Genomic DNA, 23,744 nt, shown 5'->3' on the forward strand with positions numbered 1-23,744 from the left:
GCTGAGCACTAGTGGCTCATGCCATAATCCTAGCTAGTCAGGAGTCTGAGATCTGAGGGTCATAGTTTGAAGCCAGCTTGTACAGCTAAGTCTGTGAGACTTTATCTCTAATTAACTAGCAAAAAGCCAGAAGTGGAGCTGAGGCTCAAGTGATAGATAGACACCAGCCTTGAGCAAGAGAGCTAAGGAACAGTACCCAGACCCTGAGTTCAAACCCTAGTACTCTCTCTCTCCCTCCCTCCCTCCTTCCCTCCCTCCCTCCCTCTTCTCCCTCTCTCTCTGTCTCTCTCTCTCTCTCTCTATCACACACACACACACACACACACACACAGGTTTTCAAGATTGGATCATTTTGGGGTCATGATAATTTGCCAGATAGCATAGACGTATTAAGGTTTGGGGGTTGAAATATGAAAGCCTTAAAAAAAAAATGTCTGTTCCACAACCAGATAATTTTCAGTGATAAGCTTGCAGACAAGCAGTCAAGCCTGGATTCTAGTTGTATAATTTAATTATGTAATCGTTTATATCATTGTGCTGTTTGTTCTTTTTCATCACTAACGACGTGCTGTGGGGACATGACGTGACGGTTCCTCGCATGTGTTTTGTTGACGCTTGGGAGTCGGTGGGCTCTAAGAACAGGTGTAAATGTCAGCAAGAAGAAGCACATGGTCGTCCCTCCCTGTGTCTTGCCTGGGCCAGGCTGGCTCTGAAGCTGTGTCACACGCAAAGCCGGGACTTAAACATCGCTGGGGCTTTGTGTCTTTCCTTGAACAGTAGCTTTCTAGAGGTAGGACCAGTGTTTTAGTTAAACATGAGGATGGTAGCCAGTTTGTCAGGTGCCTTTTTCTCCCCCCCGCTCCCCTTCTTTCTGGAACTGGGTGCCGTTCGGCAGGGGCGGTGGGGTAGGGAGGAGGGCATCTGATTTCCTTCCCCTGGGCACAGCAGATGTCCCTGCACTTGTCAGCTTTCCAGAAGAATTGAGCTAATGGCTTCAGTGCTCAGCCCTCGAATCGCAGGGAATCAGTGAGAAGCTTAGAGACAAGCCCAGAACGAGAGTTGAGGGAATGGGGGGTGTGGTTTCCAGAGGCAGTTTTTATGACTCAGGGGTCTAGTTGGCCCCCACCTAAACTGTAAAGCAGCAGATGTGAAGGCTTGGGGTCACGTTCGGTTGATACAAATGTAAGGACAAAGTTGTTGGCTGGGGAGAGGCTCAAACACCAGGGAGCGCTGGCCAGGCCCTCGGGAGGCGGGTTCGGCCGAGGTGCTCGGCCAGGTAATGGGAGAGCTGACCGAGGCTGCCTCCGGGCTCAGAGAGCAGGCGGTCCAGGAGACTGTCCGTGTTATGGATGGCCTGGAAATCACAGGTAGAAAGGCTGATGCTCTGCAGCTCAGATGCCCCCAAGGAAGAAATATTTATGAAATTCAGCTTTAGTAACTGTACTCAAGAGCTGCTTGTTTTCTGCAAACTGACATTGTGTTCTCTGATCTGATCATTTTTCTCTACATCCCCCCCCCCCCCCCCCCGCCTCCATGTCTACATTTTACCCCATAAAGCAGGTTTTTCTCATAGTTTAGAGAGAACCGTGGATGTCAGTTGCTGGTCTCTGTGGCTGTGGATGAGCCCTTTGCAGGCTCCAGGTCTGCTCTTTGCATGGACAGGATCTCACTTATGCTGGGTCAGTGTCTGCCTTGGGATGCAATCGCTGGATCAGAGTGGATGCTTATTTAATTTGCATTACTTTTTTATTTGTGTGTGCCAGTACTGGAGCTTCAGCTCAGGGCCTCCCAATCTTGCTCCAGACTGGTGCTCTACCATTTGAGCCACAGCTCCACTTCCCATGTATGAAACTTCTGATAAACTGCCAAACGTGCCTGCAAGGTGTGCAGCCTCTGGCACACTCGCTGGGGGGTGGGGGGGGGGTGGACTTGGGGGTGTGCTTACCAGATGGCAGGTGGTATCAGCTGCTTACATTAGCTGCTCCGGACTTGTGATTTTCTTTTGCATTTTCCATGACCCATGGTACGGAACACCATTTTGGTTATTTCTCTTCTCTCGTGGAGGGTTTGAGTCTTTTTATGGTTGATTTGTGGACATCTCAACTGTAAACTAGTTTTACAGGAGACTTAGAGACTGAGAAACCTTTTGCTATCTGAATAAATTGGATCACAGTCATGAAAACTATTATGAAATGTGCCTTTCTTTGTATGTGTGCAGGTGCGTGCATGTGTATGCATGTGTTTACACGTTTTCCCTTGTCTCTATCATACTGCAAGATTTAGGGGATATTTTCTCTTAGTGAGGTTTTTCAAAAGCTCCTTCTGATCAGCCAGACAAGTATGCAAAGCTACTTTAATTTTCTTTGAGCTACCCTTCCATGATCCATGGCTTCTCCATGAGGGTCAACCTGCCTCCTGCCTCCTGTGCTGACAAGCACATGCACAACTGGTACCCAACCCCCCTCGAGGCCCTCAGTCACCCTCGCAGTTGCTGCCCCGGGGAAACTTTTTCTGGAAGCAGCTATCTCTCCCCACTGCCTCTTTCCTATTACTATCCCACAGGACTGTCTTTATTTAGCTGAAAAAAAGAATTCATTTTCTATTGAGGAAGATGATTTTTAATCTCAGCAGAAAAGAAAGAGATGTGCATTGTCTTTGTTTTTAGTTTCTGTTCAGCAAAATAATCAGGTTCTGTCAATCAGGTTCAGGTGGTATTTGTGTACTTGCCGTGCTTCGCTGATCTGACAGAAAGATTCTTGTCTCTGTTGTTTGGGACACTGGAAACAAGGCAACCAGGACACGGGATGGGGGAGTCGTCACGGTGCTAGAAGCGGCAACACAGGAGCTAATCTCCAGCAGGGGTTCTGTGTCTGAAGTGACTTCTTAATGAACCACATCGAAATCTAGCTATTCAGGCACTGAGATCTTGAGGATCAAGGTTCAAAGCCAGCCTGGGCAGGAAAGATCATAAGACTCTTCCCTCTGGTTAATTAGCAAAAAGTTGGAAGTACAGCTGTGATTCAGGTGATAGAGCAGTAGCCTTGAGTGAAAGAGCTAAGGGACAGTGCTGAGGCCCTGGGTTCAACCCCCAGGACCAACACCAGAAAAAAAAGGGGGTGGGGAGTAAACCTCTGTTTTGGATACCTAGAACCCCTTTTACCCTACTCCAGCTATTTTCGTTTGTTTTGCTTTTGTTTTTGCAGCACTGGGGATTGAACTTGGGGCTCTCATTTGACAGACAGGCATACTGCCATTCCCCTGGTCCTTTGTTTTTCACTCATTTTTTCAGGCAGGGTCTCTTGAAAATTTTGCTAGGCTGGCCTGGAACCATGATCCTCCTGTCTCTGCCTCCTTATTAGCTGAAATGTGCAGCCCTGAGCCTCGCTGACCTAGACTGTGTGTAAGAGTGCCTCCCCCCCATTGTGTTTCCATGGTTCCTCAAGAAGTCAGTGCTCACGGTAAAACCACCTCCTCTTCCATGTACTCCCTTCTGCCAGTGTGAGATTTTATTTTGGTTCTTTCTACTTACAAAATGTTCAAAGAGATCTTTTTACCCTTCCTTTAAAAAGTAGTTTAATGATGATTTGATGATCCCTGTTTATTTCCAGCAAATAATAGACTTAAAAAAACTACATGGTGTTTGCTTTAAAATGGACATATTAGCATCTTTTCTTCTTGCAAGATTTGCCTGGCTTACACGTTATAAAGTATAATGCTGAAGGACAGGAATGGCTGCTTTCAGTTGGACTCCTCTATCATCAGTCTTTAACTTTTACTTGTGTTTTTCCAAATCATGTATTTTTTTTTTTTAAACAGAGCTGACTACACTTTGTCAGCATGACTTACGATGCTTTCTGAACGTTCAGACAATTCCTTTCTAAGGTTTCAGGCCAGTTTCCCAGTCTGTCCTGTTACTTTTTCTCCTCTAACCAAAGAATCATTTCTCTTTACAAGTAGGGTTTTCATTTGTCATTCAAACTCTTCTTTCTGCTCTTTACAATAAATTTGAAAGGAAACGAATTTTCTATAAGATAGGGTGCCGATATCACTTCAGCTAATAATTATAGCTTAAAAATGGAAATATTTGCCGGGTACCTAACTATAATCCTAGCTACTTAGGCAGTTGACATCTGATTACCATAGTTTGAAGCTATCCAAGCAGACCAACCCTTGAGTCTCTTGTTTCCAGTGAACCAGCAAAAAGCAGGAACTGAAGATGTGGCTAAAAGTGCCAGCCTATGTGTGAAAAAACTGAGCAAGAGCTTGAGGCCCTGAGTACAACTCCAGTACTGGCGCGTGCACACACACAATTGGCATAAGATTTCTTCTTCAAATTAAATTACTACAGCAATTTTCTCACCATAAGTAGATGGAAGGGAGCCTTTATGATGAAATGACTATTAGTAGGCTTAGGGACAAAGACTTGGTTACAATATGCAGCATTGTTACTAGCTTATGGCCATGAGCAAAAGTTACTTCTCTGAACTTCAGATCCTCACTTATAATCCGGTGGCGCAGTGCAATTAGATTGTTAACACAAGTGGATTTTGTATGGATTTAGTGAGATTGCAGTCATGCCTGTCACCTAATTTCCTTGCAGAAGGCCAAAACATCCTACCTAATATGAGAACTATGCCTCACTGGGGGAAAAAAAAAGTGCATCAAATTATAATAATACCCATACTTGTCAGTTGAGAGCATATTCCTGAGACTCGCCCCTACGGGAATAATCCAACATGGAAAAAACAAGTCTGTAAACAAGACAAGAATGATTTCAGCACTACTGATGAGCTTCGTGTGGAGCAACTCATGTTGGTAGCAGATTGTTATTGGAAGACTGTTCTGCAGGTATTAAAATAAGAATAAGAACTTTACTAAGCCGTATGGAAAAGGAGCTAAAACTGTGCACTTATAACCAATATTAAAACAGTTCTTACATGGAGAGGAGGAAAAATAGATCAAAATATTTATTATAGCATCTGTTTCTTGCATTTTTTTCCTGTTTCCTGTTACTTTAAAAATTAAAGTAGGAGTTTTAGTTTAAAAATATTCAGTCATGGAATGCCTGTTCTGTGGCTGGAAAACCTGCTGTGGCTTTTTGAGTCTAGAAAATGAGAGGATCTTTCCTAGTTTTTACTGCAAGTCAGGAAAGAAAATGTGCTTATGGTACTAAGATAAGATCTATCACCAATGTATAAAAAAATGTTAACTGTAAGGTCCCATATAGCTGTCTGCTTCCTGATACATTTCAGAATGCAGTTTCTGGATTACGGGGCTCATTGCACTAAGGAAAACAGAGTTCACTGAACACTGAGAGACTTTGGGTAATGCATTTTGAGGCTACATCTAAAGGTCACTGGAGGGAAAACAACTGGGTAAGATCATATGCCAAGCAATACAGCACTATTACTTGTGTGTGTGTAGGTGTGCACATCAGTACTGGGGCTTGAACTCAGGGGCCGAGTGCTGTCCCTGAGTGTTTTTGTACAAGCCTGGTCCTCTGTCACATGAGCCACAGCTCCTCTTCTGGCTTTTTGTTGGTTAATTGGAGATAAGAGTCTCACAGACTGAGCTGGGAAGGTGGCTCAGTGGTAGAATGCTTGCCTTGCATGCATGAGACCCTGGGTTCAATTCCTCAGCACCACATAAGCAGAAAAAGCCGGAAGTGTCACTGTGGCTCAAGTGGTAGAACACTAGCCTTGAGCTGAAGAGCTGAGGGACAGCGCCCATGTGCAGAGTTCAAGCCCCACGACCGACAAAAAGAAAAAGAAAAAAAAAGAGTCTCACAGAGTTTCCTGCTCAGGCAAGCATTAAGAATGTTTAAATTATTGACATAATTTGGTAGATCCACATGGCGTTGTACGAAATAATGCAGAAAGATCCCTGTAATCTTTGTCTTGTGGCCTGTAATGTTTATGTTATTCAGAACTTGAGTATATCCAGGCTGGTTGCATGGATATAATTCCTCTGCTCTATTTCTGATAGTCTTACAGTCATATGCGTGTGTGTGTGTGTGTGTGTGTGTGTGTGTGTGTGTGTGTACTGAGTTCTATATAGTCCTATCTCTAGTGCATGTTTGTATGCCCCTTGCCATAGTTAAGACCTAGAATAGTTCTGTGAACTCAGTGATTCCGCCTCTCACCCTGCACCTGAGCAGTGCTGGGCTGTCTTTTAACAGTGCCCAAGTGCAGCTTCTGCGTAGCATCCCCGTGGTCTTCCCTCACTGCAACCTTGTGGGATCCACAGCTGTGACCTCACAAGCTCTGCCCACCTCTAGCCTTGACAGTGGGCCAGAATGCAGTTCATCTGGATGAAGTTTGTCTCTTGCTTGCACCTCTATTAGAAGCATTACAGTTTACAGATAACAGCCATTTCAGAATGACCACCCAGATCCGTTTAAATGACAGAAACTAGCCATCTACTTGGGGAAGCCAAGGGCTTCTGGGATGAGTGGCTTCTGTTATATACTGTGTTCGTTTTCTTGATCAAGCCGCCTTTCCTCAAACAATGAAAGTATCCCAATTAATTGATGTAATAGAAAAAGACCCACGGTAGATGTGGTCAGGGGTGGAGCCCGCGGGAGCAATAGGTCAGACCTGCAATGGTGGCGCCATGGCCTTGTGCCAAGTTATTCCACAGAAAGAAGAAAACAAATGGACTTTCAGAAAAAAATGTAAGTATGCATTTATTGGGGTAGCACTGTTTTATGTCCTGCATTTTAACACCACCCACACAGTATCATTGCTTCCTCATAAATATGTGTTATGCTGGAGGCAGTGCATTTTTATGCAACACCTAGAGACTGTTGTTAGATGTATCGCTTGCCCCATGGGTCTGCTGCTGTTTGTCAAGATGCTGAATTTCCTTCGCGTAACTGGGAGCGTCGGAACTGCTTGTTCTTCGCAGTGCTTCAATCACACCACCCGGAGCCAGCTGTGTTCCACACTGTGCTTGTCCTCAGAGAAGCCGTTCACAGCTCACATCCCCAACTTCCTGGCTTTGTTAAAGCCGAGGACCAGCCTCGGTGACTGGCACATGGGTCCATATTTGCTTCGGCATCTAGAGCTGGACAGAGGGCATCTGCTGGCCTTGCTGCGATCCCATGCCTCTTTCCTATGGGAAGTATCACTCGTGACTTTAGATCTCAATGTCCCCTGAAAGCTTGCTGAGCTTCGCCTGTTCCCCAAGGAGATTAACACCAATGCTTCTTTTTTTTTTTTTTTTTTGGGTCCGGTAGTGGGGCCTGAACTCAGGGCCTGGGCGCTTTCCCTCAGCTCTTCAGCTCAAGGCTAGCGCTCTACCACTTGAGTCACAGCGCCACTTCTGGCTTTTTTCGCTTTGCTTATGTGGTGCTGGGGAATCGAATCCAGGGCCTCAGGCATGCAAGGCAAGCGCTCTACCACTGAGCCACCTTCCCAGCCCGACACCAATGCTTCTTGAGTTATATGCAACTTAGAATCGTGCATGGATAGCCTGAAAAAAATCCAAGGTGAAGGTTTAAGTTTATCTCTAGATAATCCATCTCACTTATTTTTTTTCCCTACTTAAAAAAAAAACAATCTCTTGGGAATGGTGCAGAAGCAGGATGGAACACTGCCCTGGCGCTCCCGTGTCTGATGACTGTCCCCTGTTAAGTGAACACATACTATTGCCCGTTTGGAGTTATGAAGCCCCCTCTTCCAACGACTTCTCCTTGTCCTATTGCCCCATCGCGCCTCCAGCAAGCTGCCGGCTTTCCGTGGAACAAATGTGTACCCAACTCTGCGCCATGCCAAACTATATTGCCTCTCTTGGCCACCACAAAATTCATCAGTAGGCATTACCTTCTGCAGAGGGAGTTCAGAAGTCTCTCTTCCATTTATAGCTCAAGAATTCTGTCGTTCCTCACTCGGGGTCCGTGTTCCCCTCACGCCACCTCGCTGGGACCAGCTTGCTGCACTGCTGTCCCCTGGGCTAGTGCCGTGCCAGAAGCTTCTTTCCAGGTGGTCTGCGATCAGGACATTTGCAGGCACACGGGGAGCGCCTGTCACTGGGACACAGGGGCCGCCCGCATCCCCCCCTCACCCAACTCCGGGAGCAGCGTCCAGTCAGAGCTGTGCTGAAGTCGTGGGTAACAGTTGCTGACAACTGCTGTTACTTTAAGATGTTGAGTGCATTTGATAAATGCTAGAAAAAAGTCAGAGTTTTAAAAAACTTTTGTCTGTACATTTATATTGGATGTCTTATTTTATAAATGAAGCTTGCGCCCTAGAAACTGGATTTTATAATTTATAGTTTATCATCTAAAGCACAGAATATAAATGCCTCTTCTGTGCTGTAAAGATAATCTACTGCAGGACAAAACTTTGAACATTAGCTATATTTAGACAAAAAAATTACTATTAAAAAATTAAAAATAGAACTATGCTTTAAAGTTAACAAGGTTCCTTAAAGGAGCCTTTGTGTAAGCTGTGCAGAACCCTTTCTCAAGCCTATTTTAAGATTTTATCTGTCTTGTTTAGCATACCCTAGAACTTTACATAGCCTAATTTAAAAAGAAAATTTTTATCTTGGGCAGCCAGCCTATCTGTATTGGTTGAAATTCCACATCGCCTTTAACAACTATGAAGTTAACAATATGGCTTTGTTAACTAAGATCAAGGAATAACTTTAAATGCTTAACATACTACAGGCATAATAGCACCCAGTCAGCACCACATCAAACAAATTGGTCATTACTGTTTATTATGATTTCAGCACATTGTTTTCAGTTGACTCACAGCAGGAAAATTATTTTCAGACATCTTATTCACTCGCCAGGTGCCTAGAATTCAGAGTCAAATCTTGCAGTCATAGAAAAGAGTCCCTCTTTTCTTGTGCTTAATAAATTATTTGTGCTTTGTAACTCTGCATTTCAGAAATGTAACAGCCAACAGAGCATGATGCAGCAGCTGTCCTCGTAAAGTCTGAAAGCTTGTAAAAGTTGTACTTTGGTGAATAAAACCAAAGAAAAAGAAGGAAGGCTGGAAGGAAGGAACGAGAAGGAAGGAAAGAAAGAATAGAAAGGAAAGAAAAGGTTTTTCTCAGTATAGTAGAATAAAATTATCCTCTCTTAAAATAAATGACAGGAAGAAGCCACTTTTCCTGTCATTGATAAAAGCTAAGAAACACAAAAATCAGCTTTTGAAGTATGTTAACTCACAGTGTTTTAAATAAAAAGCAATAAAAATGCATTCATTATATAGTACCTGTTTTGGATGGTGATTGCAGTTTTATTGTTGGTATTATTATCAAGGCCTAAAAATAATATACTTGGCAGGCAAAATTAAAAATTAGATTTAAAAAAATAAGAGGGTTGGGAGCTGGTGGCTCACGCCTGTAATCCTAGCTACTCAGGAGACTAAGATCTGAGAATCACAGTTTGAAGCCAGCCGGAAAGTCCTTGAGATGCTTATCTCCAATTAACACCAAAAAGCAGAAATAGGAGCTGTGGCTCAAGTGGTAGAGCACCAGTCTTGAGTGAAAGAGCTTCCCTTCAATGCTATGCCTATGCCAAGGGTGAAAGAGTCAGAATACGCTTCATAAACTCTGAGGAGTTTTCACAAGATGCAGGCAGGTCCTGTTTTGATTCCCAAAGCTGGAATAGGTTAACAGCCAGCTAGACTCCACACTGCCAGAGAGTGAAGTTTATGTTTCCAGTCACGCTCTTCCTCAACATCAGCACGTTTGACATCTGAGTGCGGATGCTTCTTTGTTTTGTTTTTTATTTAGGGGGGGAGGTGCGGGGAGATGCCTTGTTCTTTTTAGGTATTTAACAATATCTCTGCCAGTAGTGACCCCTCCCGATTGCTGGCAGCTATGTGTTCCTATAGACACCCACTGAATGCTTCCTGCTAGACAGAATCACCCCAAGTTGAGAGTCACTGGTCTGATTTCAGAGCTAACATTCTTAATGACATTAGTGATGGTATTTATTAGTGTTACCATTATACTGAGAGTTGCTCTTGGTATTGTGTTATAATATCATGCTTTGTGGAGCTACAAAAGCAATAATGAACTGTGCACCAGTGGGTCACACCTGCAATCCTAGCTACTCAGGAGGCTGAGATCTGAGGATCATTGTTCAAAGCCAGCCCAGACAGGAAAGTCCCCTAGACTCTTTAAAAAAAAAACAACAATGTTTTTTTATTGTAAAAATAGTGTACAGAAGGGTTACAGTTACATGAGTAAGGTAATGAGTACATTTCCTATCGAGCATTGTTACCTCCCTTCCTCCCCCCCACCAAGTGTAAAATTCATTTTCAACATAGTGTCTTATACATCTCGTTGCAATGTGTCAACCTGTACCCTATTTAAGCATTTTGTTTTTTTGCTTCCCCTCCCCAAATTAGAAAAGTGTATATACAAGATGTAGGGCACCAAATCAAATACAATGAAAATGGGTTATACCTTGGGGGAAGAACATACAAAAACATCACATAGTACATTATAAGTATGTTAAAAAACAATTACAAGAAAGAACAAATCACTTATGTCCCTGTCTTGGGGTTCATTTCACTTAACATCATCTTATATGGTCATATGTACATAGCTTTTGAGCTTTTCTGTTTGTCCTAGACATAACACTAGTTATTGCAAATAAGAGAAACCATGGGATCTATGTTTCTTTGGGCCTGGCTTCATTTAATATAATTTTTTCCAAGTCTTTCCTACTCCTATCTCCAATGAACCACCAGAAAACCAGAAGTGGAACTATGGCTTAGGGATAGTGCACAGGTCCTGAATTTAAGCCCATAAGCAACCAAAAAACAAACAGAATGAAAAGAGAGATAATACATGAGAACCCGTCGTCTTTTTATTTTTTTAATATAACTGGTGACATTCTCTTCTGATGCAGTGAGCTTCCTGTTGCTGGGAACTCTTTGTGTATATAAGCATGTCACCTGTCATGGGCTCTGTCTACAGCGCGCCTGATGCCAGGCCACAGCAGCTCTGCGCTTGCTCCCACGTGGACTTCTGTGGTCATTTCCTAACAGGACACACACATAGAGCTGTCTTGACCTAGTCTAGTCCCTTCCCATCTGGGCCCGTTGATCCGCTTTTAATACCTGGTAGATAACTGAGGAAAGGAAGGAGACATGGATTTTCATAACTATTTAGCTCATGTGATCATGGCGCTCAGCCCTTGAGGGTTGTGTTGGTTGACTGTGTTTCCCTTTTGCTCTGGCCTTGTCACCTTTCTCCCTTGCCTGCTCCTTCAGCCTGTGCTCCCACTGCAAACCTGGTACAGAAACGCAGCAGGAAGTTGGTGTGGAAACGCAACCATGCTTTCTTCCTTGACAGTAGGAGGAGTGGCGTTCTTCGGAACTGCTCACCACCTAGTCATGGAGTTCCACCCTCCATGCTTTTCGTTCCCTCTCCTCCCCCCAGCACAAGACACTAAATACATGACTCCTTTTACTAGACTTCTGCAGTTCTCTGAGAGTAGACTACCCTTCTCCCTATCCCCCCACCAAAATGGCCAAGTGTGGGTCTGTCTCCCAAGCCTCCTCACTCTCCCGTCATGATGTCTGAAATCAGCACCATTCCCAATTTATAATCACCTCTGAACTAAAACTTCCTGACGTTTATGATTAACTATTTGTTACTCTGTTATTAAAACCATTGGGAAATTAGATGCATTTGAGCTGGGCCTCATGAATAGTTTGAAAGTATTTCCCATATAACTTTCTAGACACTCAGATTTTCTTCAAACAGTAAGATTTTTTTTTTTTAGACGAATTGCTACTGACAGACCTAGTAAACACAATTACATGTGATTGCAGTCGGCGTGTAACGTGAGGAGATGCGGGGGTAATTGCCACCGTGCTGGGGACCTAGAATCGCCCAGGAATTGCAGCTCTCAACTCTGCTTCCTGCAGGGCCACAACAGTTTGAATGCATTGGGATATTGTCATGAACTCACAACAATAGAATTTTAATGTCAATTAAAAACTGTTTTTCTTTTCTTCCTTAAAATACATGTGAATCATCACTCTGGTTCACTTGGAAATAAAAAAAGAATTAGTTCTTGATATAATGTCTGATTTATAGTTACTTCATTTGAGATCAGCATCTCATTTGGGGCAGATTTAACCCAGTTCTGGTTTGCTGTGCATCACGTTACATCAGCAAAGCATGATGGGCTTTTCTTTTCCAGGTGGCCTTTCTGAAGATGTGACGGAGGGCACTCAGGCATTCTTGTTTCCCCAGACTGAGGGAGAACCCCAGAGGCCAGCTGTCTGCTCTGTGGGCATCAGATGCAAAGAAAGAACCAGAGCTGCAGAGTAAGAGCACTGCGTGGAAGAGTTGAGTTTCCTTGTTTGCATGTGTTCTCTAGAGAAGAGCCGACTTTGCTCTGAAAGCCCAGAGCCGGGAGGGAAGGTGTCCACAAGTGAAGAATGGTTGCTGCATCTCTGCTTCCCACCGAGAGGAACATTCAGATGTGTGCTGCGTCAGCACCGCTTGCTCACCGAGACCCATCTGTCTGAGGATGCGGGGAGGAATTGGGCCTGGAACTGTTGTAAATCCTAGGAAATAAACTTTTAAAGAGCTTCTTGAGTTTGTTTAAAGGAATTTTTTTAAAACCTGAAAATATGGAACCTTTTGTACCATACTCAGAGGAGGTGTTCATAAATGCTTGTTGAATGAATGATTATCCAATTAAAGGTCCTCTTGCTTATTCAAACCTGCGTGTGTCCTTGTACCACACACTCTCGCCAATTAGCAAACATGCCTCACTGGCTTCCTGGTGCATACACAGGTTGTCTTCATCCTTGTCTACCAGAGCAGGTGGTGAGGAAGACACTGAATGAGATCGATAGGGCTGAGTGGAATCTCGCAGGGCACGGCCAGCTCCTCATGTTGTGGAGCGGCTTTGGGACTTGGCGTGGGCTCAAAGCTGGGATGGGAGCCGGGCGACCCACCTCCCTACCTTCCATCTCATCCTGGCCCCCTCCTCTCCCGCACCAGTCGCAGCAATGTCTGGATTTGCCATGATCCCTGCTACAATGGAGCCTCTTGGACACCTCTTCCTCTTCCTCAGACACCTGAGTGTCCAGTCCCTTTGTTTCCCAACAGGTGTTCCCACAGGTCCCTTGACTGTGATTGGGCGAACCAGCCTTGATGCTTTCCTTGTAGTTCAACAAGATACTTGTCCCCCAGCAGAGCAGTGGGATGAGGGACGAGAGTGGAAGTAGGTCTCCTGAGCCTCCGCGTAGCAGGCTGGCACTGGAGTGGGACCATCACTTTGATCTCCTAGCATCCCTCTATTAAGTGCAGGTGCATACCTTAGAGTGCTTAGTGAGGTAGCCATGGCTTGTTCTGTTCCTAGACTACCACACACCACGTTGACTTCTCATGCTTTTGATTCCTGTCTGTCCTGGAGGGCAAGAGTTCTAGGCAGCATGACTTACCATATGGCTGGGGAATCCCTGGTCACAGGAGCCATAGGATGCATTGGACGCTTAGCAGTATTGCTGGTGTCTGTCTACCCGCCAGATCACAGCATCCATTCTCCCCTTCCGGCTCTGACGACCCATGCTGCGGGGTGCCTGGACAGGCTCCATCCACTGGAGCTGAGGACCACGGCTGTAGAAGACAAGCTGGAGAAACAGGATGTGCTGATTGATGCTGGTAACCACCTGTTCCTAGAGAACAGATCACTCATGGTCCTGGGCCTATACTGAGGAGATTCAGGTTTGTTTAAATGAATACCTTCTTGATGAATAACTGGTGTGTGTGTGTGACTTCCTTGGAGTTCAGTTTGTATTGATCTGATGGTGGAGACTGGAATAAATCAGGTGCATCAGAGTTCAGCCTGTATATACAAAGGATATTCATCTGTGATAGCGTCTTTCCTGGAGTAGAGAGATGCTGTGACCATGCAAACCTATGTTTATGGCTTAAATAGCAAAGGTGCTTATGATTCAAGAAAACAACTGTTCTCAAAAACAGCTAAGATTAATATTCTGATTTATTCATCTGGGATCTTAGAAGGAACTGAGTCAGCCACCTTTCTAGTGGTTCAGTGTGGGGTACAGAGGTATAATCCCTATGAGAAATGGCTAGGACATCACACAATGTACACACACACACACACACACACACACAACCAGATTTCCTATGCCTGTTTGCAGTTATGTCTGACAAGCAACTTAAAAGCTTATCATCATGAGCCAGGCCCAGGTGCCTCATCCCTGTCATCATAGCTTCTCAGGAGACAGATCTGAGGATCATGGTTCAAAGCCAGCCTGGGCAAGAAAGTCTCTGAGATTCATAACTCCATCCAGTGAACTACCAGAAAACCAGAAGTGGAACTGTGGCTCAAAGTGGTAGAGTGCTAGCCTTGAGCAGAAAAGTTCAAGGCCAGCGCCCAGACTCTTGAGTGCAAGCCCCAGACAAAAACAACCCCGTAAAGCTTACCATGGTAAAGCTTACCATGGTGAAGTGCTCACAGTCACCAGATCCATGGATCTTCCACGGTTGGGAAGGGAGAGCCCAGGCTGCTAAGCTGATGCTCCAGAGGTTCACCCAGTGGTTGGGTGGTGCCTGCACTTGTTACAGCCCTTTGGGACCACAGGCAGCAGGGAGCTTTTGTTTCTATGTTTTTTGTCCAAAGAGAAACCTTCTGTAGGTGGGTGTATGTATGAGAGAGAAAGAGAGAGATGCACCTAGAACATTAAGGGAATTTAAACAGTTAAGCAACACTAGGGGGACCGAAAGGAAAACAGGCTATGCAGTCTTAGTCAGCCAAGGATGTAGGTTTCCATTCATCTCCTGTGTCCTGGGGGTATAATTCCAGATTGACTCAGTAGCATTCCTGGAAAATAGGACCACAGAATTTTCACTTACTGTGAGGAGGTTAGCAAGGATCTGAGACATAGTTAATATACTTAAATAGCTTCCGGTCCTTTTTTTTTTTTTTAAAGTATCTCTAAAAGCAGCCATGATGAGGTGATTCCATGAACCACTTACTGTAAAATTACAGTAGCTAGATCTTGCTGAAAATTCCCACTGGCTGGCCACCAATGTTGATAAAGTTCATTATTGAACAGCTTCACCATCAGCATTATAGTAAGATGGTAAGGCAGAGTTCTTAGACCTCATGTACCTCATGCGCTCAAAAAGCAGACAAAATGAAGTACCATGTTTCATTATAAAATACCTTCTCATACAAAATGTCACGTCAAAACCAGCTTTACAATGTCGGTGTGGGGGGGGGAGGGGGGTATGATTGGGTGGGGGGAGGGGGGAGGCTGGGAAGGGAGGTGAAGGGTAAACAAAGGAGGAGGCTGCAATGCTTGGTAAGAAATGTATGCATTATCCTGCCCATGTAATTGTAACCCCTCTGTACAGTATGTTCTCAAATAAAATTAAATTAAATTAAAAATAAAATAAAATAAAATAAAATACCTTCTCATAAGATCAGAAAGTGATAAATCCAATAAGGACAAAAGCTGAATGAAGGAGGCAGGAGAATAAGATGTGTGCAGGGTGAGCATATACAAGCCTCAGATACTGTGTGGGCAGGATGAGTCCATTCTATCATGAGTGACGCCTGTCATCCCAGCTACTCAGGAGGCTAATAGGTGAGGATCCAGGTTTGAAGCCAGCCCAGGCAGAAACTCTGTGAGACTCCTCTCTCCAACTAACCAGCAGAAAGCTGGGAGTGGAGGCATGGCTTAAATGGTAGAGCACCAGTCCTGAATGAAAAAGCCAAGGGATAACCTGAGGTCCTGAGTTCTAGTCCCAGTACTCACACCACACACACAAAAAGAGTGACTGGAGACACATTATGAAATTCAAATGGGTTTTGTGTACAAACTGCACCTTGCCTGACTTTACCACAAGTAGCTGGATTAAATAAAGAGCCACCAATATTAGCAATAGTTGTGTGAGTGCACTGATTCCAGAAAAAGCATTCGACTAGATTCAGGCCCTGGTGACTTGCCTTTCCACAGCCCTTGGGTAATTAAGCTTGCTTAGTAGCCACTGTAGTAGAAAGCGCTGACAGCGTTCGATAGTTTTGTATGATGAATGAATGCGGCCGCGCTGTCTCTCTGTACATTTGTTTTTGTGCTTAATGTGAAACAAAGATTAATTAGAACCCATGTGCTGCTGGAACGCAAGAAGTATTGATGACTGGTACATCTTGGTCTATAGTTAGAAAAGCTTTTATGTCAGAGGCACAGCTCTCACTAATTGCTCATCTAAAACTTATATACACTGTTAATCAACTTAAACACAAAAGACTACCCCATGTGACATGCTATCACAATTCCTCATCGTACCCTTAAATGCTTCAAGATTCCATCTACTGAATCGATTCATCATCCCTTAATCTGGGGGGAAAAGGAGAGAGAGCCATGGAAGAAGTAAACTGAGAAGTTTTAAGAACTGATGTCAGAGACCATACTACTATTCTTGAAAAAGAAATATGCTTTCATAGTCACTAAGGGAATCAATACCAATGGGTCTTCAGTCCTGCTATGGGAAGTCAAGAAACCCATTTTAAGGGTTTCAAACATCCCCCAGGGCTCCGGGTGTGCAGGTGTGATCAGCAGAGTGCAGGATTTATAGGTTTTATGCCATTGATCTGATCCACCTCCGAGAGCCCTGGCTGTGACCTTGTTTGTGACCTTTGACAGTCTTCCTGGTCAGCACGAGAAGGGCTGCCAGAGGGTGTGTTCTCTTTCTCCAACTTCCTCCCTGATATTCAGCCTCAACAGGATTTTTAAATCCCATTTATTATCATTATTTTTACAGAGTTGGGCAAAAGGCTTATAATTTTTTTCTTTTGTTCTTTTTTCTTTTTTTGTTGTTGTTGTAGGGCTTGAACTCTGGGCCTGGGCACTGTCCCTCAGCTCTTCAGCTCAAGGTGAGCACTCTACCACTTGAGCCACAGCGCCACTTCAGGTCTTCTGAGTGGTTTATTGGAGATCAGAGTCTCACAGACTTTCCTGCCCGGGCTGGCTTTGAACTGTAATCCCCAGATCTCAGCCTCCTGAGTAGCTAGGATTACAGGTGTGAGCCACCGGTACCAGGCTGAGGCAATGTTTCTTGGGCAATTTCACCCTTTCTTTCACTGTCTTCCATTTTTCCCCTCCCATCTCTACCCTCAATTTACATGGTTCTTGATAGTTCTTACATAATTTTTTAACATAGTGTATATTGAATACATTAATTGTAGACATTAATTCATTAATGTAAGAATTCATTCATACATTCATTCATACATTAATTCATGTGTCTCCCCTTCCCCCATCTCCCCCCAAAAAAATAAAAACAAATGAATTAAAGCAAGGCAAAAACAATTTAAAAAATAAGCATGTTTCTATTTCTTGGAATTTGTCTTGATAAACTGCACTTTAGATGTTAAGAGGAGTTATGCCTTTGTATAACCTCCTTTAGTTCATTTGTTTGTAAGTTCATATCACCTTGTATAAGTTACCATGTTTAGTTGCATCTAGCTTCCACATATGAGAGAAAACGTGTTGTTTGTCTCTTTGAACCTGGCTTACCTCACTTAACATTTGTTCTAGGTCCATCCATTATCCCTGCAAATGACATAGTCCTAATTTTCCTTAATAAAATTGCATTGTGTATAGGTCCCACATTTTTTGGTCCCACTCTTCTATTATGGGGCATCTGGGCTATTTCCCTATCTTGGCTATTGTGAATAGTGCAGCAATGAACATGGATGTGTAAGTGTCTTTATCATTTCCTGGCTTGTGATGTTCTGGGTAGAGGCCCAGGAGTGGTATGGCTGGGGTATAGGGAAGATCTGTGGTTAGGATCCTCCAGGCTGTTGTCCAGAGTGCGTGTACATTCCCACCAACAGTGCAGTAGGGCTCCTTTTCCCCACATCCCTGCCAACATTGTTCAAATTCAGAGTGTTGGCCAGTGTGACTTGAGTGAAACGGAATCTCAGATTTGTTTGGCATGCATTTCTTTTTTTTAATTGTGAAAATACCGTAGAGGGGCAAGGTAATGAGTACATTTCTTATCAAGCATTGTTGCCTCCTCCTTTGTTTCCCCTTCCCATCCCTTCTCATCTCCCTCCCCTCGCCGCTCCCCCACTCCCCACCAAAGTTGTAAAGTTCATTTTTCAACATAACGTCTTGTACATCTCATTGTTGCAATGGGTCCACCTGTATCCCTATTTAAACAATTGGTTTTTTTCCCTTCCCTTCCACAAATTATACCAACATCAAATACAGTGAAAACAGGGTTATACCGTGGGGGAGGAACATACAAAGTAACAAAGAAATCATCTTATAAATATGTTAGAAACAATTGCAAGAAAGAAAAAACATTTGAGTCCTTATCTTAGGGTTCATTTTGCCTAACATCAACTTATCTGACTGTTTCTGCTTGTCCCAGACATATACTAGTTCTGCATGCATTTCTTTTGTGGCCAGGGATGGTGAACATCTCCTCATGTGCCTGTTTACCATTCTTTTTCTGAGAAGTCTATTTAGGTCTTTTGCCCATTTTATTGATTAGCTTCTGAATAAGGTTCTTTTTTTATATAGATCTTTTCATATTTTTATGTGGCAACCTTTTATAGCTTGAAACTTTTCTCACTTTATTACTTGTTTTGGAAGCAAAAGAAAAGGATTAGAACATTTTTATGGCCACAATTTGTTTATGCACATTCTACTAATTAGTGTTCTGGGTTCAAATTGCAATACATTTACTAAAACATCCAAGTCACAAGCACAATCAGGGATCATTTAATTCAAAAGTCACAGCAATAGTTGGCCCTTTGAGGGTCTGGTTGAACCTTTACTAAACACAAGAGAAAACAAGGCTTATTACAGTAACAGGAATAACAGCAAAGATTCCTGCCCAACCATTAGACACTCACACCACACATAGCTCCAGCTGGTGCCTGGAGATGAGATGGTAGTGGCATCTCTCTGGCTACCATTTCTCCTGGTTAAATAGACTACTTCCTCTATTTGACTATTCAGTGTTTGCATCAGAAACCATTACCCTGGTCCATGCCCTTTCCTCTCATGTACACTACAGTCTGTCTGCTCCTCCCCTCCCCTTCCTTCTGCCTCCCCTCCTCTCCCCTCCCCTCTGCTCTCCCTCTTCTCTCCTCTCTTCTTCCCTCTCCCTCTCTTCTCTCATCCCCTCTCCCCTCCTCCCCTCCCCTTCCTTCTCCCTCTCCCTTCCTCTTCCCCCCTCCCTTCTCCCCTCCCTTTACCTTCCCTCTCTTCCTCTCCCCTCCCCTGTCCTCACTTCTGTCTCTGTCTGAATCATTCTCTTTCTGTCTCCATGTTTGTGTGTGTCTCTCTTTTTCTCACTGTCCTGCTCCTTCCTTCCCCCTCTCCCTCTCCTTCCTTTCTTCATTCCTGCCTTCCTGACGGGGAGGTGGAACTTCCCTGGGACTCGTTTCCCTTCCCTGCCAGGGTCTTCGGTGATCCTCCAGCAGCCTTGCTTTCTGGGGTGCTGGTGCCTTCCATCCCAGTGACTTCCTCAGGCCTACTTGTTTCCAGGGGTGGCAAGAGGACAGTCCTCTGTCTCCCAGAGCCCAAGCCACAGTCTGGCAAGCTGAAACTGGATCCGGGTGGGACAAAGGTCACAGGGTGTCCACCACAGTCCAGAGTCCTGGCCTCTGGTCACAGTGGGACTCAAGTCCACCCCTCCCTTCCGGTGGGGGCCGGCTTGCTGGCTCTCTACTACTAGAACCCCAGTCTAGCTGGGGCCTTAAATACCCACCCTTAGCCCAGAATCATTTCAGGCTGGGCAAGGCCATGGCCGACTTTTTGCAGTTAAACTGGAAATGGAATTGCAGCACAAAGCCGACGTGCCACCGAACAACGGCACCTGCTGGTTCTTCCCAGGGTCTGGCACAGGAGCTGGGCCTGGGAGAGCAGATCTCCTCTCTACGGCCCCCACCCCATCTCAGTCCCTCCCTCAGCAACTCCATTTTGAGGAAAACGAGCCAAAGGTTCTGGCCTTCGTCCCTCCTGTAGCCTTTGTTTCTTGGATCTAGTCTTAAGGGCTGGCAATTATGTCGCTCTATGACAGAATGTATTGAACTCCGAAAGTATATTATCCACTAGCCTTCCTGAAAAATAAAATCACCTGGGTACAGGTACCCCCCCCCCCACGCAAATAGTCTGAGTAAAAATCCCAATACAGAGTCCTGTAAATGCCAAAGTTCAGTGCCAATGTTGAGAAAGAATGACTGAATTGGCTTTCATTGCTACATTCAAGACCCAGAGGTCGTATTGGTGACTTGATATGCCAGGGTTTGAGTGTACAATTGTCTGTGGTATTGGAAGAGTTTGGCTACTCTCCATAATAGACAGTCTTAGATGGTTCTAAGGGAGAATCTAGATATATTCTATTACAGAAAATGTTCTGATGCCAGACAGGCTCACACCTGTCATTCTGGCTACTCAGGAGGCTGAGATCTAAGGATCAGAGTTCGAAGCCAGCCCAGGCAAGAAAGTCTTTGAAACTCTTCTCTCCAGTTATCTTCTGAAAATTAAAATGGCAGAAGAAAAACTGTGGCTCAAATGGTAAGGGACAGTGACCAGGCCCTGAGCTCCAAGCAAAGAACCAGAAAAATGCTGAGTGTGCCCAGCTTTCATCAAATGTTTTAATAGAGGGATTATCTAGCACAGAAGCTCACCGAATTATAGGTTGATTAGAGTACAAAAAGAAGAAAAATGAAAGTTTGGGAAACATAAATGATGTTGGAAGCTTGTTACCATTTTCATTATTTCTTTTCCGGACAGCTGAATGTGTTTTTCTTGGCACCTCTATTTTGGATTCCTCTTTGGCAAAGCATTCTCCCAGGTGGAAAGTTCCACCAGACAGTTTTCCCTGCTACCTGCCACCCACGCTTGGTTTTGGTAAATGTAGTTTGCCTGGGAGGTGCAGAAAACCACTGTACTCAGCTCTGGTGCCAGGCTGCAAGAAACATTGCTCTCTAGAAAATCAAGATAAAGGAGGTCAGGAGGGGCCAATTTGCTTCAGAATAATGATTTTAACATTTTTTTAAGTTAACTGAAATAGCTCAATATCATTCCTTGGGTTTCTACTTAGTCCTATCGTCCTATTTTAGCACAGTTCTGTAACAATATAATGAAAATAACCTTTATCTATCTATCTATCTATCTATCTATCTGTTTATTTATTTATTTATAGCCACAAAGAAAGAACTATAAATTATTCCTTATCCAAGTGTCCCTAGGCACATAAAATAGCTGGGGCTTGCTCTGCTCCAATAAATCAAAGCTTCAAAAAAGAAGCAGAAAGCTAATCAGAGGATACAGATTCCACTAACTAGACAATAAAATCCTGAGTCTGTCATCTTTGGAATTCATAAGAGATAAAGAGCCACTACACTCAAAGTTTCCAAACTAAGTCAAAACCATATAGACACAATGCATTTGTAATCTTGGTCATTATATTCCCGAAAGATCTTCTAATTTAATAAAGCTCGCAAGTTTATTTGCATTTTATAATCATAAATAAATGCCTTCACTATATTTATAATTTCTTCAAGGAAAAGAAAAATATTGAAAATAAACCATGAAGGATATAGAGCATCTTAATTGATGCGGAAACATTTTGTAAAAATGGATTGACTTACATTATCATCTATTGACCCAGCTTTTCTTGTTTTACTTTATTAATGTCATTAATATAGTAATAAATGAAGCCAAAGTTTAAACAATTCTTTGCCTCACTAAGCACAGGTTTAAGAAAATGGATAAAGGGGCTGGGAAGGTGGCTCAGTGGTAGAGCACTTGCCTTGCATGCCTGAGGCCCTGGGTTCGATTCCTCAGCACCACATAAGCAAAAAGAAAAAAGCCGGAAGTGGCGCTGTGGCTCAAGTGGTAGAGCACTAACCTTGAGCTGAAGAGCTGAGGGACAGCACCCAGGCCCAGAGTTCAGGTCCCACGACCGGACCCAAAAAAAAAAAAAAATGGATAAAATATTGGGTCTACTCTCAGAAAGCTCTCACTCTTCAAAAAGTTCAGTTGTTGCTTAATTTTGGAATCCCAAAATAAAACGTGACTCACTGATTTTTTTAAACTTAAATTTTATTGTGAAGGTGATGTACAGAGGGGTTACAGTTACATAAGTAAGGTAATGAGTATATTTCTTATTGAATAGTGTTACCTCCCTCATTTTCTGCCACTTTTTTTTCTCTTCCAGACCTCTGTCTAGTGAGTATCACTGCTGAATTGGTTCATCTATTGTCCCACCATTTCTGATTCCTCTTCCCCTCCTCAAATCAGATAAACTTGTATACCATACAAAAGGTACAGAATTAAAAAACAGTGACAAAGGGAATGAACCAAAGGCGAAAAATAAAGAAAAAATAACTGCAAACAGTACAATAAAATAAAAAACCTCTTGGAGGTAGTTTTGTAGCTCAAGTAGTAGAGTGCTAGCCTTGAGCTGAAGAGCACCCAGGGCCAGAGTTGAAGCCCTATGACCCCCTAAAAAAAAACCAAAACCCCCCTCTTATTTCCATTTCTTGAAGCTCATTTAGATAAGTATCATTTTATGTGGTCATATGCACATAGCTATTGAGCCATTGTGATCCTCTCCTGATTATCCTCCTTTGTTCTCACTGTGCCATGCTTAGAGTGCTGTTTAATTAAGCATGTTCAAGTGTGATTATTTGTCTTCTACTATCCATTGTATTAACTTGTAGATTTATAGACATATTCCAGGTATTACAAATGAGGGAACCATACAGCCTTTGTTTCTTTGGGTCTGGCTTACTTTGCTTAATATAATTTTTTATAAGTTTTTCCATTTCCTTACAAATATCGTAACATCTGATAGATGCATAGACAACATTTTCTTGATCCATTCATCCACTGAAGGGCATCTAGGTTGATTCTGTATTTTAACTTTGGTAAACAATACTGCAATGAGCATGGTTTGCTGGTGGCTTTAGTGTGGGCTTGTTTGTGGTCATTCGGGTAAATGCCAGGAAGGGAAGCTCTATGTTTAGTCTTTTGAAGAACCTCTATACTGCTTTCCAGAGTGGCTCCTTGGCACAGATTGAAACTTTCTAAGTAAAGATCCATAATCACAACATTGGATAAATGGGATTGCATCAAACTGAAGAGTTTCTGCATGGCAAAGGACATAGCTAGCCAGAGAAACAGAAATCCCACAGAACTGGAAAACATCTTTACTAGCTATGCATCAGACAAAGGCCTCATACCTAAAATATACTTAGAGCTCAAAAATTTAAACTCCCCCAAAACAAATCCTCTAAAAAAACAACTATCCATTAACAAATGGGCTAAAGACTTAAGGAGAAGCCAGGCGCTGGTGGCTCATGCCTGTAATCTTAACTACTCAAGACGCTGAGATCTGAGGATTGCAGTTCAAAGACCGCCCAGGCAGGAAAGTCTGTGAGACTCTTATCTCCAATTAACCACCAGAAAACCAGAAGTGGTGCTGTGACTCAAGTGGTAGAGCACTCCTCCTGAGCTAAAGAGCTGAGGGACTGTGCCCAGGCTCAGAGTTAAAGCTCCAAGACTAACAAAATAAAAGACTTAAAGAGAGCCTTCTCTGAAGAAGAAATAAGAACGGCCAATAAACACACATAGAAATATTAAACATTGCTGGCCATAAAAGAAAGGCAAATTAAGACAACACTGACATTCCACCTCATCCCAGTTAAAATGGCCATTATCAAGAAAACATAAAAACAGATGCCAGTGAGGATG

The 23,744-nt window shown here is 43.5% G+C and overlaps 1 protein-coding gene across 1 annotated transcript in view; it reads left to right on the forward strand.

Annotated features, from left to right (window-relative positions):
* Ube3d (ubiquitin protein ligase E3D) overlaps positions 1–12,706 on the forward strand; it is a 92,848-nt gene extending 80,142 nt beyond the window's left edge. The window contains exon 9 of the mRNA XM_042671119.1: positions 12,179–12,706. Within this exon, the coding sequence (XP_042527053.1) occupies positions 12,179–12,199 (21 nt within the window). The 3' untranslated portion in view covers positions 12,200–12,706. The remainder of the gene's footprint in view (positions 1–12,178) is intronic.
* The last annotated feature ends 11,038 nt before the right edge of the window (positions 12,707–23,744 follow it).

Source organism: Dipodomys spectabilis, unplaced genomic scaffold (assembly GCF_019054845.1).
Source record: "Dipodomys spectabilis isolate Male_0828 unplaced genomic scaffold, ASM1905484v1 ptg000600l, whole genome shotgun sequence".
Classification (NCBI taxonomy): Eukaryota; Metazoa; Chordata; class Mammalia; order Rodentia; family Heteromyidae; genus Dipodomys; species Dipodomys spectabilis.